This window comes from Scomber scombrus, chromosome 24 (assembly GCF_963691925.1).
Source record: "Scomber scombrus chromosome 24, fScoSco1.1, whole genome shotgun sequence".
NCBI lineage: Eukaryota > Metazoa > Chordata > Actinopteri > Scombriformes > Scombridae > Scomber > Scomber scombrus.
The window spans coordinates 14,656,123-14,672,542 of record NC_084993.1 but is presented as its reverse complement, the minus strand read 5'-3'; the positions used below and the strand labels follow the sequence as shown (position 1 = coordinate 14,672,542).

The window sequence follows — 16,420 nt, the reverse complement described above, 5'->3', positions numbered from 1 at the left end:
CTGTCACCATGGCCATAACTTCCAATGACAGGATTATGGTACAAATCAAACCATAATGTAGCTCCAGCAGAGAAGAGTTATAGCGAGTTTTACTGTCCTGTGATCTTAGCAGACCTTTCCTGTGCCGTCTGAGACACTAATGTGCACCACTATAGGATTATGATGGCTACATCTCTCTCTTCCTATGCGATGAAGACTCCTTGAAGCATGTCTGATAGCCCTGTGCCAGCCCTGCCATCTTCCATCTCCCATCCTCGGTCTTCCACAGGAAGACTTGTCCAGTAATCCAGACTGACGTCCCCACTCTCGTGCCATTCCCATTGTACCTCAGCGTCAGTTAGTTTTCCGCCCCATTTCAAGCTCAAACCAAGCATTCCGACCCACTATACCGCAAATAAAGCTGACTGGAGGGATCTTTTGTGATGTGGTATAGAGAGATTTGAGAAAGCACCTACTGGTAGAGAAGACAACTGAGATATTTTTGTCTCCGCTGCAGAATTCAGCACCAAATAGGAATTTCTGTTCTTCTGAGGTCACAGAACATGACTTGTGTTTATTTGGCTGCAGTGTGAAGCTGTGTGTGTATGTGTGTGTGTGTTACTGTGTGTGTGTGTGTGTGTGTGCTTTGGCGGGAAGTGGTGCTCTCCTCCATGACCAACCAGAGATAATGGGGCGAACAACTTCTCTGCTGACCGTGCAAAATGCTGTTCTTTTGGTGCTCCACGCCGTTTGATTCGCTGCCCAGACGAACCCCTAGGAGGGGAAACAGGCCCTGTGTTTGTCTCTGGCTTCCTGTTTCAACAACTTGCATTGTCTTTGAAAGTGTTCCAGACCCTTTTTTAAACATCCACAGACATGACCTCGGCCTTTCCCAAGAATCAGACTGTAAGCAAATGATTTCACAAATACTTTCATACGTTTGAAAATGTGAGTTTGAGGGCGAGGAGGACCGAGAGAAAAGGATGTCTGGCTCTCTGTCAAACATCACAACAAGGCAGTGGGGAGTATTAAAGTCCACTAATGACTGCCAAGCGCTACTGAGAGAAGGTCGTTACACCATGCTCGATGCCAATTGTCTAGGTTGTGAGCTAAGACACAGGCGTCAGTGTATGGTGTCCCCTCCATGGCTCCGACGCTACAGTAGTGCCATCTTTAAGCTCTTTTTAAAAGGCTGAATTGAACTGGACTGTGTGGGAGTGTGTCTCTAATCAACTCTGGCACTTGTAAATGGCTGTCTGCCTGGAGGAGATAGTGACAGAAGGATTAACAAGCACTCATTACCACCAGGGCCCATGAGGACGACAGGGGGGCCAAATGATCACGAGCCAAAGTGATGGGCTGTCTCACAGCAACAAGCTTCAACAAGCTTCTCATCAGGCTTCTCTGAGCTGAAGAGCTGGATGGAGATGTATCGATACAGGGATTGATACATTAGCAGTTTAAAATAAGGCGTCAGCAATATTTCCTTAACTTATTTTAACAAAGTTACCTAAAGTAGAAGTTTGAGTTTTCCTTCGTTTCATCACTTGGTTTTTTCTACCTGCTGGTTTTATCTCTACAGAGGTTATGTCTCTTGTCTTATCTTGTCTTATTCTCAGACTTACTACAGACATAAATAAATAAATGTTTCATTTTTTATCACAAGTTCCAGTGTGAACTGCAACTCAGTCTCAACCATTTTTAAACAATGACATTTATTATGCTATCTGGGTTTATGGCTCAGTGACAAATAAGTGTTGGCAAGATGAGCAATTTTAAAAAATATGTATAAAATAGTTTTAAAAGCAGCATCAGGTTTGTTAAAATGTACATTTAGTATTTGTGTTGGTTTATGTCATTTGAAATGACATTTGCACCATTTTTTTACCAAAAGTAAGACTGAATGCTCAAATGTCAAATGGTGTAACCACAAAAGAATGATAAATATTACATATTTTATCCTCCTAATAAATACAATTACTTTATTTTTTAAATGTAGGTTCCTGATTGACATGATTCCCTTAATTAAATTTAATATTAAGAGCAATTGTATTCTATTACCTTTATTTAATATAAAAAGTTATAGCGAGTATGACTGAACATGCCAACCTACTTATTAAGGTGGACTTATGGTTCTAAAAAGGTATAACATATGCATCGAGGGGTGTTGTAGGTACATGTAGGCTAACAGAGGACAAGCTGTCACCATCATTTAAATCAGTGCCTTTGTCTGGTATTCACACCTTTGTGCTCATTTCACAGATAAACTACCCTGCTGTTGAGTGTAGGTGTTTCTAGGTAAATGAAATCAAGGGCTTTTGAAAGTGTTCAGTTTTTGTTACCTTCACAGCTTCATGACTTTTATTTCAATTAGCCGTGGAGCACATTTTTATGTAAATGCGGAATATGTACAGCATTAATGTTTGGTGTCGAGGCTCTGACCCTGATGCTCCTGACAAGGAAACACTGAGTTCTGCACAGCAGGGAGTGGGGAGTGAGAGGATAGACTCACAGCCTAAAGGTGGATGTTGGAGCTTTAGAAACGCTGTACGTCAGTGCATTTTGTCGGCATTGAAATCAGAAACATGCAGATATTTTCTTCTGACTCATTCACTCACATCTGCTGCTTGTGAACACCTTGCATCTACCTTTAAGCAAATATCTGGACAGTTGTTTTTAGAATTGACAGAGTTGATAGAACAAGAGAGACTTTCTTCTACAGTGTTTTTTATACAGTGGCCTAAATTAGATCATTTCTTCCACACAGTACCAGCTGCATATGTTACTGTTCATCATAGACTGTTTGTTTTATTATGTGTTCATAAAAATATGATATCAGAGCAGAAGATGTCTGAGTGATGCCGTTCAAGACATGCTAATACAATATTTTTTCATCCACTGCATATGGCCACAAAGTGGAGACTAATAAGGTTAGATCCGCTATTACATACAGTCCAGGTTCCTATGGCATGAGCTTTTATTGTATAACAAGCACATGATTCCACAGTGACAAAATGTAACTGATTTTGAGTTTTAGAGAGCTCTACATCATCAGTGTAAAAAAAACTGATGTACACAATCAGATACATGTAGTGCACAGATAAACCACCAGGGGTCCTTTTATTTGAGGCATCCAAGATGAACGTTATCAATCAGTGAGCCACAAATTTGAAGCCTGGACATTTTTGCCAGTTTAGAAAAAGTGAAGGCAAGAAAACCATTCAAATAGTTACTGTTAGTTCAATATGAATAGTTAGCGGATTGATGCAATGTTGAATTACGAAATATTTTGTAGCTTCTTTTATGGTAAAATCCATTTTATTGCATTTCATGTTGTTGCTGATATGAGCTCTATGCAGGACCTTTAAGGGGTTAAACATGCTATGTTCTGTATGTTATTGTTTGGTTGTATCAAATATGATACAAAACAAAACTCATTTATGCAAATTATTTGTCCAAAAGTTCCAAAAAATGCTCCAGTTTCAAATAATTAGAATTTTTTGAAAGTGGAATTTGACGGTTCAGATTTTACAGTGTTAAATTGAGTTATTTGCAATTTGAACAATGCAATTATACAAACCATGTGTCTGTAATGAGAAGATGCTGTTGGAAATTTAGCATTAGTGAAATGTACTCAGTTCCAGTGAATGACAACATTACATCATCTACAACAGCGTCATGCATGCTGTAAATAACAAAAACTCAAATTAAACCAAATCGTAGTAAGCCTTCAAGGGTCCTTTCACCAATTCACACATTTTTTTTTCATATTCCTAGTGTTGACCCTTTAAGGTTGTAAAAATAGTTCATGCTTCCACAGTGTGCAGCTTCTTATCACAATCCTAACCAGAATGATCAGCTATAAAGTCGACTAATGAACCAAAACAAACAGTGTGTCTGAACAAAGCCAACCACAGCAGTGATGGAGATGAGCTGCGGCTTCGCTGAATTAAATCTGGCCTTTTGATCAAGACGCTGCAGACGAGATGAAAACGCTGCAAGTTCAGTGGCAATACTTCAGAGAGCACCTGTCACCGCCGAGCAGCTCTGACAGCTTTAACCACATCTACATTTAAAGCTCTGCTACTGTACGTCGATGAATACTTAAGTGCACGGAGGATGAAGATGCTCTGGAGTAAATTGTACTTAGAGGAATGCATCGATTTCTCATTACGCTTTAAGAACCTTTCATTTCATAATTAACAACTATTAAACTCAAGTGTTCTCCAAACTAAAAGCCACTCGAGTCTCTATACACACAATATAAGTTGAGATAAAAAAAAATCAAAAAGTCATTCTAAGTATGCTGGATCACTTCTCACATTGGTGTTCCCGTTTCACAAACTCAACAGAGGAATCAGAGGTGAGGGTCCATGGAGATATTTGGAGCTCAGAGCCGGACAACAGACAGATACAGTATATAAGGAGATGTTGCCACATGGAAAAAAGACTTTCACAATCACTATTTTATGCTCCAGAGGAACATTTTATAGAATATGATGAATAAAACATGTTTGAATGCAGGGTCACATTAAGAAAAGTGCAGCTAAATGTTTATAGGGTGTTTTTACAGTTCTCAAGTGCAAAAAAAAAAATAGGGGGGTCAAATTTGACCCTGAACAGTATGGGAGGGTTAACAGGTTAATAGAGTACCAATCAGTGAAGGAGCTTCTACCAGCAATGGTGAGCTGATGTTATATATGTTCATATGTGTTTATCTTTAAGTTAAGCTTTGTCAGTTACCACCAAAAAGTCGGTCAGCCTACTGTATAGTATCAGTCAATATTGGCCTATCACAGATATATCCGTATTGGCCTATGTTGTCCGATATGTACCGATATATATTTTTCTTTTTTTGAACTTTCTGTAGGCAGTATTTTGTGTGTGCTTATCCTTTCTCTTAACTCTTAAAGTTATATACTTATATTCACATAAGTTAATATATATGTACAGATGTTTTTTGGTTGTTTTTTATTCATAGTTATTTATAAGTTAACTATTTCAGTGCACTGATGTCATTTTGTGTCTGTTTAACAGTAAAATATCATGGCATCTATTACATATCTTAATAACTGCATTAAAGGGAACATTACAAAAAAATGTGCGTTTATGTACATATTGTGTATATATAAGTTTATCGGCCAATATTTCCATCAAAAAAATGTTCTCCCTAATATAAAGTCAGCGACATGGTAGATGATATGACATCTTTGAATTGTGAACACTGTATCTCACACCAATCTAGTTGTATCTCCATGATTTCCATCTCCAAAAAAAAACACAGGATTCTTTGCATCATCTTATACCTGTGAGTACTGTTACAAACCTTCCAGTATGGTTCTACTGCAAAGGTGTTATTATCAGACTGACTATTATCGACTGTAAGCATGTTGTAGACTATACCTCATACCACAGTGAAAAAAAAGATCCAACAAAAGGGACATGTCTGTTTGAAGGGGAAGTATCAGTACTGTGAAGTCCTGGTTAGTGACACTGAACACAAATGCAACATACAGTCTATCACCAAGGACGTTCAAAACAAAGTATATTCTTTACAATTTTGAAACCTGTTACCATGACGGCAGACATGAACCAAACTTTGTCAGTGCCATCGCATTCCAAGGTAAAAAAAAAAAATTCAGATGTAAGAAATATGCCGACTACTCATTCATGCCTCCAGCTTTGACAGTTATCATGTCGGTCATTCTAATGTATGATCTGACATTCCTTTAGCTTTCTCCTTACGTGTTTAGCAAAGATGTAGAAAAAGGGATACCTAATGAGTTTTGCAGAGGAACCCTACCTCGACCCCTTTTATTACAGGTATGACACAATGACTGATACTGAAAGGGTTGCTTTCATGCAATGGTATAACACTGTCTGCCAGCAGGTGTTTGACTTCCAACAATAGCTTCGTCGCTATGGTGTCAATGATGTTGTGTTGAGGAAGGCATGCATGGTCTACCACGAAACAGCTCTCAAGTGCGCTAGCTTAGACCCCTTCAAATTCTTGCCTAGCGACATATTAGCTTTGACATATTGATGGTAGTTACATAGACCAACATAAAACATCTATAGAGTAGCTTGAGGTTCTAATACACAAGTACAACATTGAGATTTCGGTAAGCAGTCATGAGGTCCTTTCTTCACAAATGGCAATGAGCCAATATCAGAAGACTTTTAACCCTTACATACTGTTAACATTCAGGCATTTTACCATATTAACTCATAATTAGTGTCTATACATAATTTCAGAAGATGAATACTTACATTGTATATTGTTTATTGTATATAGTATTGGAGATTGTATTTGGATATTGTTTTAATGTATATTTTATTTTATTTTTTTTATCCCTTTTAAAGAATACTGTTGTGTCAATTTTTTGGATGTCCTCATAAGGGAATCAATACAGTCGCCCCTCCCAACCCTACCCTATTAATAATATAATGGTCCAATGTTACGTAACACTGGCGAACGTAAGGCTTGCGATAGGATGAAATGAACAGTATTTTTGGTGTTTTTTTTAAAAATTTTAGTCAAACACTGAAATATTTCCGTTTTTGTATAATCGGCATCACATGAGGATAACTCATCAAATTTGTGGCTTTTTTTTTTTTGGCTCAAATTTCACCCTGAACACGTATGAAAGTGTTAAGACTTCAGGCTGCAGCAGCATATCATAAAGATATTACTATTATTCTTCATATTCGCTGTGCCAAATACACCGATCAAAAGAACATTACTGTACCGTACTGATAAAACAGCATAGGATGAAGCAGCCCTCGTGAACTAATTCACGCTGGCATGAAAACATTTCCTCCCTGTGATCGTTCATTAAAGAGCCCGGAGATCTCACTTTAGAAGCTCTTAATAATGCAGCTGGGGAGATGTCTAATGCGCTAACATGTCATCACAATTACCCATCACTAGGATCGCATGGTAACCAAAGTGAGAGGCTGTTAAGGCATGTTAATATCTCTATTGCTAAACAAGAAGACAATATTCCTAGTGGGGGCTGTTAAATATCTAAACACACCAGGGCTAAGTAATCGCACAGTGGATGTAAAATAAAACTAGAATTTAAAAAAACTCTCCTTGCATAACATCATGAAAGTTACAAGGCAGAGTTTTATATGAACATAATATCATGGAGGGAGCTTTCCAGGTGTATATCGCATCTATTACTGTCTGCCTCTTTCATGAACATTGATGTATTATCGGGAAACTGCGGTGATGTATAGGATGTCGGAGAAAAAAGCGCAAGTTTGATGATGAATGGTGGAGCTCAGAAATGGGTAATAACCACCACAGTACCACCGGCATCCATCAATACATACATGCACACACGTGGAGTGCACGTACTGGTTTGCAGGTGGGGTGATTTATTGCAGCAGAAGGCACTAACAACATATAAAGATGCTCATGTGCCTGCAAACATATCGAGCAGCGCATACACAGTGTTCACACACTTGGAGGTAGAGTGATTTATTATACCAGCGGTCCCACATGACTCCCTATCTTTGGCCTGATCAGCTAAATGGATGCTTTAATGCAGATCATTACTTGATATCAACATAAAAAACCTGCTGCAGGCATGTGGATGTGTATATAAACTGCAGTGTACAGTATGTCAGTGGTTCCCTAATTGGGTGGTGCAGTAAAGAAGGAAGAAAGGTCTTGGACTTGTTTTTACTGTATATTTTTAATAGAGGCATAATTCAACATTTAAAGGTACTATATGTTCAAGTCAAAACTGTAAAGAATGAAGAAAAATGCCAAGTCACCATTTAAAAACCCCTTTTAAACATGCAATTATGGTGCAGCCAAGATTGACGATGACAGCTCATGGTTGCTAGTTGTCATGGTAACGCTACATTCGAGGTAAAAAGTTTGCGGTTAAAGACAATGTGCGTGTTGTCGATGGGACGCAAACTCCATGCTCCTTATGCTGCTTATCCATCCACCACTACCCACACCCTAACTTTCTCCCCCACCTCTCTACACGCTCCCATCTGCTCCCGCCAGCGCTAACAGTGACAGTGGAGCTGCAGGATAGACTGTTTTCACTGCAGACATTTTTGCCTTGTCATAGCAGGAAAAGCACATGTGGAACTGATAACGTCAACAATGGCTCGGTTCCATATCGAAGCTAAATGAGATTCAGACATCATTACTGTTATTAATTGCACCTGTGCTTTTCCTGGCAGGTCAAAATGTCTCCTGTGAAAAAGGTTGATCGTCCAATGTGAGAAGAATTCCCAGACAGGGTGCCAAGTAAAACTCAAGAGAGAGATAGCATTAGACAGAATAGGATATTTACTGAGAATAGTAGTTACAGAGCTACAGTATCATGGTCAGTCACTAGTCATGTTTACATCAGTGTATGGGGGGGGGGCTTGCAGAAGTTTTGATGCTCCCTTGAGGTGGTTTTTGCCTTTTTCAAAATAAGACTCAATGTGCTAAACCTCCATTAGGGCCTTAAAATTAAAAAAAACTATTTTCCAAATCTGCACCAAAACAGCTTATTTTTTTCTCTGAGTGATTCAATTTAGAAGTTAATATCCTCTCATACATTTTTTATATCTTTTATATATATTGCATAAATCAGGAGTGCCTCTTATGTTCATTTTAGCTGTAAAAAGTGCACATGTAAGAGAGAGAGAGAGAGTGTGTGTGTGTGTGTGTGTGTGTGTGTGTGTGTGTGTGTGTATTACGTACCTTTGCGCACTGTTTATGATTATGACACCAGCCCAAGGATCCATTATTCTGAGTAGGACAGTAAAAAGAAGGAGACAAAGTAAGAAAGCACAAATGAATACGCTGATCTAATTGAATTAAGTGCAGAGGAATACATTTTAATACCCTAATTATAGGTTTACAGTGCTGCCACAGCTCACAGGCAGGCAGCATAATTACAGTTTGTCAAGAGAATATAACGGAGCTCCAGAGTTCACACTTTACACAGAGCAACTATTTTTCAGCTTAAAGACAAATAGTTGGGGCTTTTTTCCAGTTTGTGGGACTTTGTATCCTTCGTGGCTCCCTGCTGTGAGCCTCAGGGTACCATGCTATAAAATAATGAGTCCAGGATCACTGGTCATGTGACACGAGTTGGAAGTACAGTAGATTTATTTTTCTAGTGTGACGAAAAAAGAAGACAAATTAGATAATAATAAAGGCTCAGTGATGTTCTAAAACAGCTGGTTTCTGTAGTTTTTAACAAACATTACTCAAACAATAGGAAACAGTGTATTTCTTAGGGACTATTTTTGGCGGCGGATTGATCCAGTGAGTAGACTCTGACCCCTATACAGTCTCTTTCCCCCTCATTACATTGTCAAACAAAGAGAACACTACCTCCTCTATTGGCAGTGGATGTAAAGCTTGTGCTACACATGAATCCAATATGACTGTAATTCCTATACTTAGTACAGTATATCAATTAAGTAGAAAAAGATGAGTTTATATCATATTGACAACACAATTAAACTTGAAGGGAATTAACATTTTAAAGTTTGTCACAATACAGACAATATTGAATATAGAACATGACTTGCTCCTTTATTATGTGGTGCTACTTATCATTAGGGCCTATCAATTATATGATATAAGGGTCAGTGTCAAATAAGAGTTGGCAAGATGATCAATTCAAAAATATGTTAAAAACTGTTTTAAAAGCAGCATCAGGTTTATTAAAATGTACATTTAGTATTTTTGTTGGTTTTATATCATTTGAAATGACATTTGCACCATTTTTTACCAAAAGTAAGACTGAATGCTCCTGAAAATGTCAAATGGTGTAACCACAAAAGAATGATACATATTACATATTTTATCACCTACAGTGTATTTAAGTGGACTTATACTAATAATTACTTCATTTAAAAAATGTAAATGTTTCCTGATCTCCATGGTTACCCAGATGAAATGTAATATTTAGAACAATTGTATTCCATTACCTTTATTTAATATAAAAAGTTATAATGTAAGATCATGCCAAACTAGTTGATATGGTGTTTTATTGAGAATTTACTGTTTTTAAACAAGTTGAATTATTTGGTACAAAGTTTTTATGGTTACACCACTTAGACATTTTTGCCATAATCCTCTAATATATTCTCTTTAAATGGATTAAAAGCAGAAATGTAATGCTGGGTTTTCATACGTTTATTTTCATCTTTTAACCCCTTTAAATTTGAATAAACCACATGGACTGACCCATAGAATTATGATCATATTACTCTGTTTGCATGTCAATCTTCTCAGTGTGTTGCATTAAATTTGCATTTAAAAATCAATGAAAATACTGTATGGACCACAATAATAATAATGATAATAAAAACATGAAGGTTGAATGAGTTGTGGGACTGCACGTGGTTGTGAGTGCTGCTGTACTCTGACTGTAGAGAGCATGTGGCCTTTCAAACGCTGACATTTCCTCTGTCAATAAATAAATAGAGCGTGATTGATGGCACGCTGAGTGAAACTCTCTCCTCTGGGGACGGAGATGAGTGAAGTGAAGGTTGCTCTGCTTCTTTTCTAAACTTCCTCCAGACTAACTGAGCTCCACTTCAGCAGATCATTACACTTTGCTTCAGTGGAGCTGCTCAGACAACGTAGTGGTTGAGCAGGCAGCTCCCTGCAGGAATAACAACATGTAGGGACGGTTTGATCGACTCGTCGCTGTGGGCCAAATATTCCTTATAAATGACTTGAGTGGAGTTGTAAATATCACCAAACATAGCAAATGAACCTAAATAAGGATGAGGTAAACAAGTAAATATCACTCAGTCGCTGCCCAATCCATCATTGCAGACACACACACACACACACACACACACACACACACACACACACACACACACACACATGCCTTAGGCCACACGCCAAGGTCTCCGTTCTCCCACTGCACCAATTAGTTTGTGGTAATTTGATTCACTGAGAATGTGTTTATTAATGGTTTGTGTGGAACAGTAAAGCACTGAAGCTCAATATAATATGACAGGAGAAGGAAATGAGTGAATAGTGTGTATTAATATCTTATTAGTAGAGGTATATATCACTGGCATGGTGCATGCTCTTATATACATCCATGTCAGCAGGTGAATTATTATTCCAGCTGAATTACTGGATAAACAAATAACCCGACAGAGTGCAGCACAGTACATGTGTGTTCTTGTGTTGTCCCTCAGACTGAACACACACACACACACACACACACACTGAAACTGACCATTAGAAGATCCCTTCATAATGCACTTACAATGGAAGTGATGGAGGATACAACTCACAGCCCTCCTTCTGTCTAAAAATATATTTAAAAGTCTATCATTCACTGATAATATGGACTACATGGCTGTGATTTTAACACTGACTTTAAAAATGGTGAACTTGTCCTTTAGGTTTTTATTGATTCAAAGACACACAGACAAACTTTCTGAGCATTCAACCATACCCCACCAGCTTTTTTACCGAAACAAATTTGCACAGGTGTCATCATGTGACCTACATACAGAACTTGAACTTACACGTAGGTCACATTATGATTGATAACACATTGTTATCATTTTTACATAGATTGAAGATGTTTAGTAATATAGTGTTGTACGGTCAGATGGATTGTCACCCTGAAGTTTTACCAGGTGCATGCAGGAGAATTTCAAAATAAGTGTTTCATGAATTGATATCTGTATGATGCATGCGATGAAGATCTGACCAACAACTGCTGCATGTAACAGAATCATATAGTTAAACACATAGTTTCTGCATGTAACTGAATATTACAATTATGGTATGATGTAATGGGTAACTTTTGATTTGAAAGATGCACTGCTGTGATCTTATTTATCTTATTTTTTGTTTTATTTTACTTTATCTTATTTTATTTTATTTCTATTTTCAATTAATTCTTTTTTTCTTCCTTTTTTTTGCCAGATTGGGGGATAATTCATTCATTTCATTTGTTCAAATGTTCATGTTTAAAGTTGAAAATCTCAATAAAAATATGTTTTTTGAAAGAGTCTCATATCAGACAATCCAATTCACTGATATCATTTATTAATCTGAAGGTTGTTCAACATTTTCAATTTATGTGTAACAGTCCAAAATCTAAAGATATTCAGTTTACTCATGTTTAATCCTGTATTTAAAAAAAGAAGAAGCTTCAAATAATCATAAAATGATTCTTTGATTATCAAACTTTGTTACAGATTAACTGGTGCAGCTCTACTTTAAAAAAAACCAGTAAATACAGAAAATTCTGTTTTTGTTAAACTTGATTTATTCAGGGAGGTTTCACTGAAACACTGCCTCACTTTTACAGGAAAGCTCTGACCACAAATCGGGAGTTTCTGGACACAATTCAACAAAAGCTCTGACACAATAAATATCTAGAATCTCTGTCATATTCATAGCTCAGGGCCCCCAGATCTCCTCCGCTGGTGCCTCTGCCTATACAGTTACTGATCTGCACTGAAATAGTTCCTTTTTTTTTCTATAGGGGGGCTAAAGCAATAAAATATAGCAACAACAGAAGCACATTGTTCCTGTGGATAGATGATCTATGACAGGAGGAGGGGGGGGGGGGGGGGTCTGACCAGACATCTCTGACCCTGTCCCATCATTCACAGAGCTGGACTGCATGATCTCAGTCCTGCCCTCAGGTCAATGTGAGTGTGCCTCACACTTCAGTAGTCAATGATTTGACATCAGTGTTGCACAAAACTATCATTGACTCACACGAACTGAATGATGCACGCTGTTACACCGAGAACGGAGAATGATGCAACGACTGGTGAATGTCTGAGGTGTTAGTTTTTTGAGGATGTGGAGCTGAGCTAAGATGCTTTTTAAAAGATCATGTTTTTTGGTTAGTGGTGGTGGTGTTGCAATGTAAAAAAAATGCCAGAACAGTAAAACAGAGGCGGTCATGATTTACTGATGTCTCTGTTTTTTTTTGTTCATAGACTGGAACATCATTGTGTGCAGTTATCATTGCTCTAAGTGGGACTACAGGAATGCTGTCTCCTTCAGTCTGAAGCCTGCAGCAAAGACAGGACTTGCTGTATTAACTGTGTGTATACGTGTGTGTGTGTGCGTGTGTGTGTGTGTCTGTGTGTGTGTCTGTGTGTGTGTGTGGGGGGGGGGATAGATCTCTTTGAATAATATAATCAGGATAACAAGCCTGATGTTCTGCTCTGTCTCCTGTCACTCCGTCACAGACTCTTTAGTAAGGTTAATGTGTACTCCTTAAGCGTGACTTACATTATGGATGAGTTAGTGAGTGAGTGACATTGGGAAAAATCTGAATAAAAATGGAAAGCTTCAAATGTTGATCCACACAGGTTTTAAGATACATAAAAAAGACTCTGTTTACAATGCTGGATGAATATTTCAAGGGGCCCCTGAGCACTGCCAAAGCTCATGCTGCAATTTTTGTTTTATTCCAATAGGATAACACTGTTGAAACTCCATATGATCACTTCGGACTTATTAGATTTCTGACAGCGACCATAATTATCAACATAAAGAGAAAGGGAAAAGCCCAACAATAAAAAAAGGGAACACGTTTTTTTTTTTTCTCTCATCAGTGAGGGCCCCTTTCTACTCAAGGGTGCCTGGGCATTTGCCCAGATTGCTCATATGGTAGATCCGGCCATGTCTGTTTATAATATTTATTTGTGTCTGATGTGTTTTTTTTCTACTAAGAACTTCAAATTCTTGATGACATCTACTCTTTGAGCCTCACTGGAAAATACACAATCTATAAATATCTATAAGATTTCAACTTCAGTTCAGTTCACTTAAATTACCGCACAACTATTCTTTTAGTATTATTATTATATTTTAAATCAAGCTTGGTTCCATCATCACTGCATGCACACAGTTCAAAATACAGACAGCAGAGCAGTTTGTAAAGAGTGGAAGGTGAAAAAGTTCAGACACCTCTACATGTTTGCTTCTATTGTTTTGCATATTGATTTTTTGCACAAAGATACATTATCATTGCCTGATGATGCCGAGCATGATGTCATTTACACAACAGTAAATGCAAACATGTTTTTCATTGTTCAAAGTTGATTTTCATACTTTGCATTAAAAAGTAGGCACGAATTGTTGAGTTAAATAAATCAACACTGAACTTTATCAGTGATATTTGTATGATATTGGTTTAAATATAGCTACTTTGCAACTTGTAGTCATACCCTTATTATACAGCCTCAAATAAATATATTAATTTGGTGTGTGAACGCGCGCCACCAGCCTCCATCACATCAGAGATGTGGATGAAAGCTCCTCTGATTATGTGATTTAAAAGCTCTGAAATAAGTTTACAAGTGATGATAAAAACGCTGAATCACTACGACTGACCAACTTTATGAGTGAGTTATTAACTGTGTGTTTACCTGCATCGGTGAGGAGAGCGCAGCTATACTGTGCAGACTGAGGCACCGAGACGCGCACCTCGCCCTGGAAACACTCTCCGACCAGGACTCATCATCATCAGTATCATCTCGTTGCTTCCTGGCGCAGACACCGGAGCCGAGGAGGAAAATAATCCACAGAGACAAGCTCTTCATCACACCGCTGCTCGTGGCCATCATCTTCGTCCCTTTGTGTCCTAGGAGTGTGTGGGACTGTGGTGTGTGTGGAACCAGGGTATGAAGTGGGGAGTAATCTGATGGAAGTCCAGCTGAGCGTACAATTATATAGCCAAGGGAGGAGCTAGAAGATCTAGGCGTACACAGTTAAGGTCAGGATGCTGAAGAGGTTTTGGCTTTAATCCCATTTGGCGGAGCTGTCAATTCACTTCAACCGAAGCCTGTGTCAGAGCACCTGGCGTCGTTTACTGCCAAAACTTCCCGATGTGTTGAGAGGAAAAGTCCGAAAGAGAGTCAGACTCGTGAGTTTGTGGAGATAAAGTGTGTAAAAGTTCTTTTCTGTGTATTTCTTTTTCAATTAGGCTCTATCTATTTTCTTTCTTATATCTTTTTTCCTTCCTTAATTCCACATGATTGGCTTTATATAGTAGAACCTGATAATGTAATAACATCTCGATAAAGTAATAACTCCCGTAATGTAGCCTAATACAAAAAAAACCTCATAACTCAATAATAAATGTAATAAAAACCTGATAATGTAATAACTTCCTGATAATGTAATAAAGTGCATTTCCTAATAATTTAACTATCTCTGTACCAATGATGTCATACATTATTACATTATTAGGTTACTGGATAATTTCCCAGTATTGTAATAACATTATTACATGTTTTATTGAGTTATGAGTTTTTTTTATTACATTATTGGGAAATTATAACATGATCGGGTTCTACAGGCGTTATTCAGCACATGTTATTTGTACCTTACAGCTACTGTATACGTTTCATTCTGTTTCCTCTGTCTTTATTTTCTGTGACTGCAACAGTAGAACCATACTGAAGAATCAGAGTGTGGCTTGTACGTTTACACATTAAAAGGAATGTGACTGGTTTTGATGGGTTCTAATGGCTCCCAGTGGATCTGCACACACACACACACAGTTCACAGCCAAAACAAGAACAAAGCTGAGCGAAGGGAGAGATGATGAACATGATCATTATATTTTCATAATGTATGAGAGAGCCAGCCTCTACAGGAGTGTCCTCACCACCACCAAAGACCATTGTTAACCCTCACATACTGTTCCTATTCTACACCCTCACAGTACTGTATATTCTGGGTAGGTTTTGACCCGATCTAAAAATCCCCTCATAAAAAGGGTCTTAACCAAATGTTGTTATTTTTTGTGCATTTTGGACCATTTATGTAAAAGTCATCAAATTTCAGAGTAAAAGACATTTGGGGTGTTTTTACAGCTGTACAATGTCAAAATGGGTCAACTTTGACCCAGACAGTATGTAAGGGTTAAACAAAGACAGGAGTTCTGACACGTCTTCATATACATACCAACATACCAACATATGACACTACAACTATTTTCACAATTAATCATTTTGAGTGCATTTTTTTTCTCAAATGTGAATAATTTCAGGTTTCTGTCATCTTCTAATAAACTCAGTATCAGTATCATATTATATCTGAGGATGTAAAGTTGATCATCACGTGTCACCATATTTTGACATCTTATGGACCACACAACTAATTCATGAATTAAGAAAATAATCATCATCATCAATCAATCTATTACAAAAAATAATAATGAGTTGCTGCTCTACATGACACACATAACATGTCATTGCTCTAAAATGGAAATGAGCACAAGTTTGATGTGTAATAGTGTGTTAATATCCTGAGATCTAACACCTAGCATAAAAAATAACACATTCATAATTATGAATGTGTTGGCACCAAATTAGAATCACTTACTGTATGTTAACCCTTACATACTGAGTCAAATTTGACCCATTTTTACATTTGAGAGCTGTAAAAACACCCTAT

At 37.7% G+C, this 16,420-nt stretch overlaps 1 protein-coding gene across 1 annotated transcript in view; it reads right to left on the bottom strand.

Moving 5' to 3' along the window:
- The window catches only part of anos1a (anosmin 1a), a 32,425-nt gene extending 17,842 nt beyond the window's left edge, over positions 1-14,583 (bottom strand). Inside the window, exons 1-2 of the mRNA XM_062414897.1 lie at positions 14,386-14,583; positions 8,699-8,746 (exon numbers count right to left, since the gene is read on the bottom strand). Of these exons, the coding sequence (XP_062270881.1) occupies positions 8,699-8,746; positions 14,386-14,583 (246 nt within the window). The remainder of the gene's footprint in view (positions 1-8,698; positions 8,747-14,385) is intronic.
- Between the last annotated feature and the right edge of the window lie 1,837 nt (positions 14,584-16,420).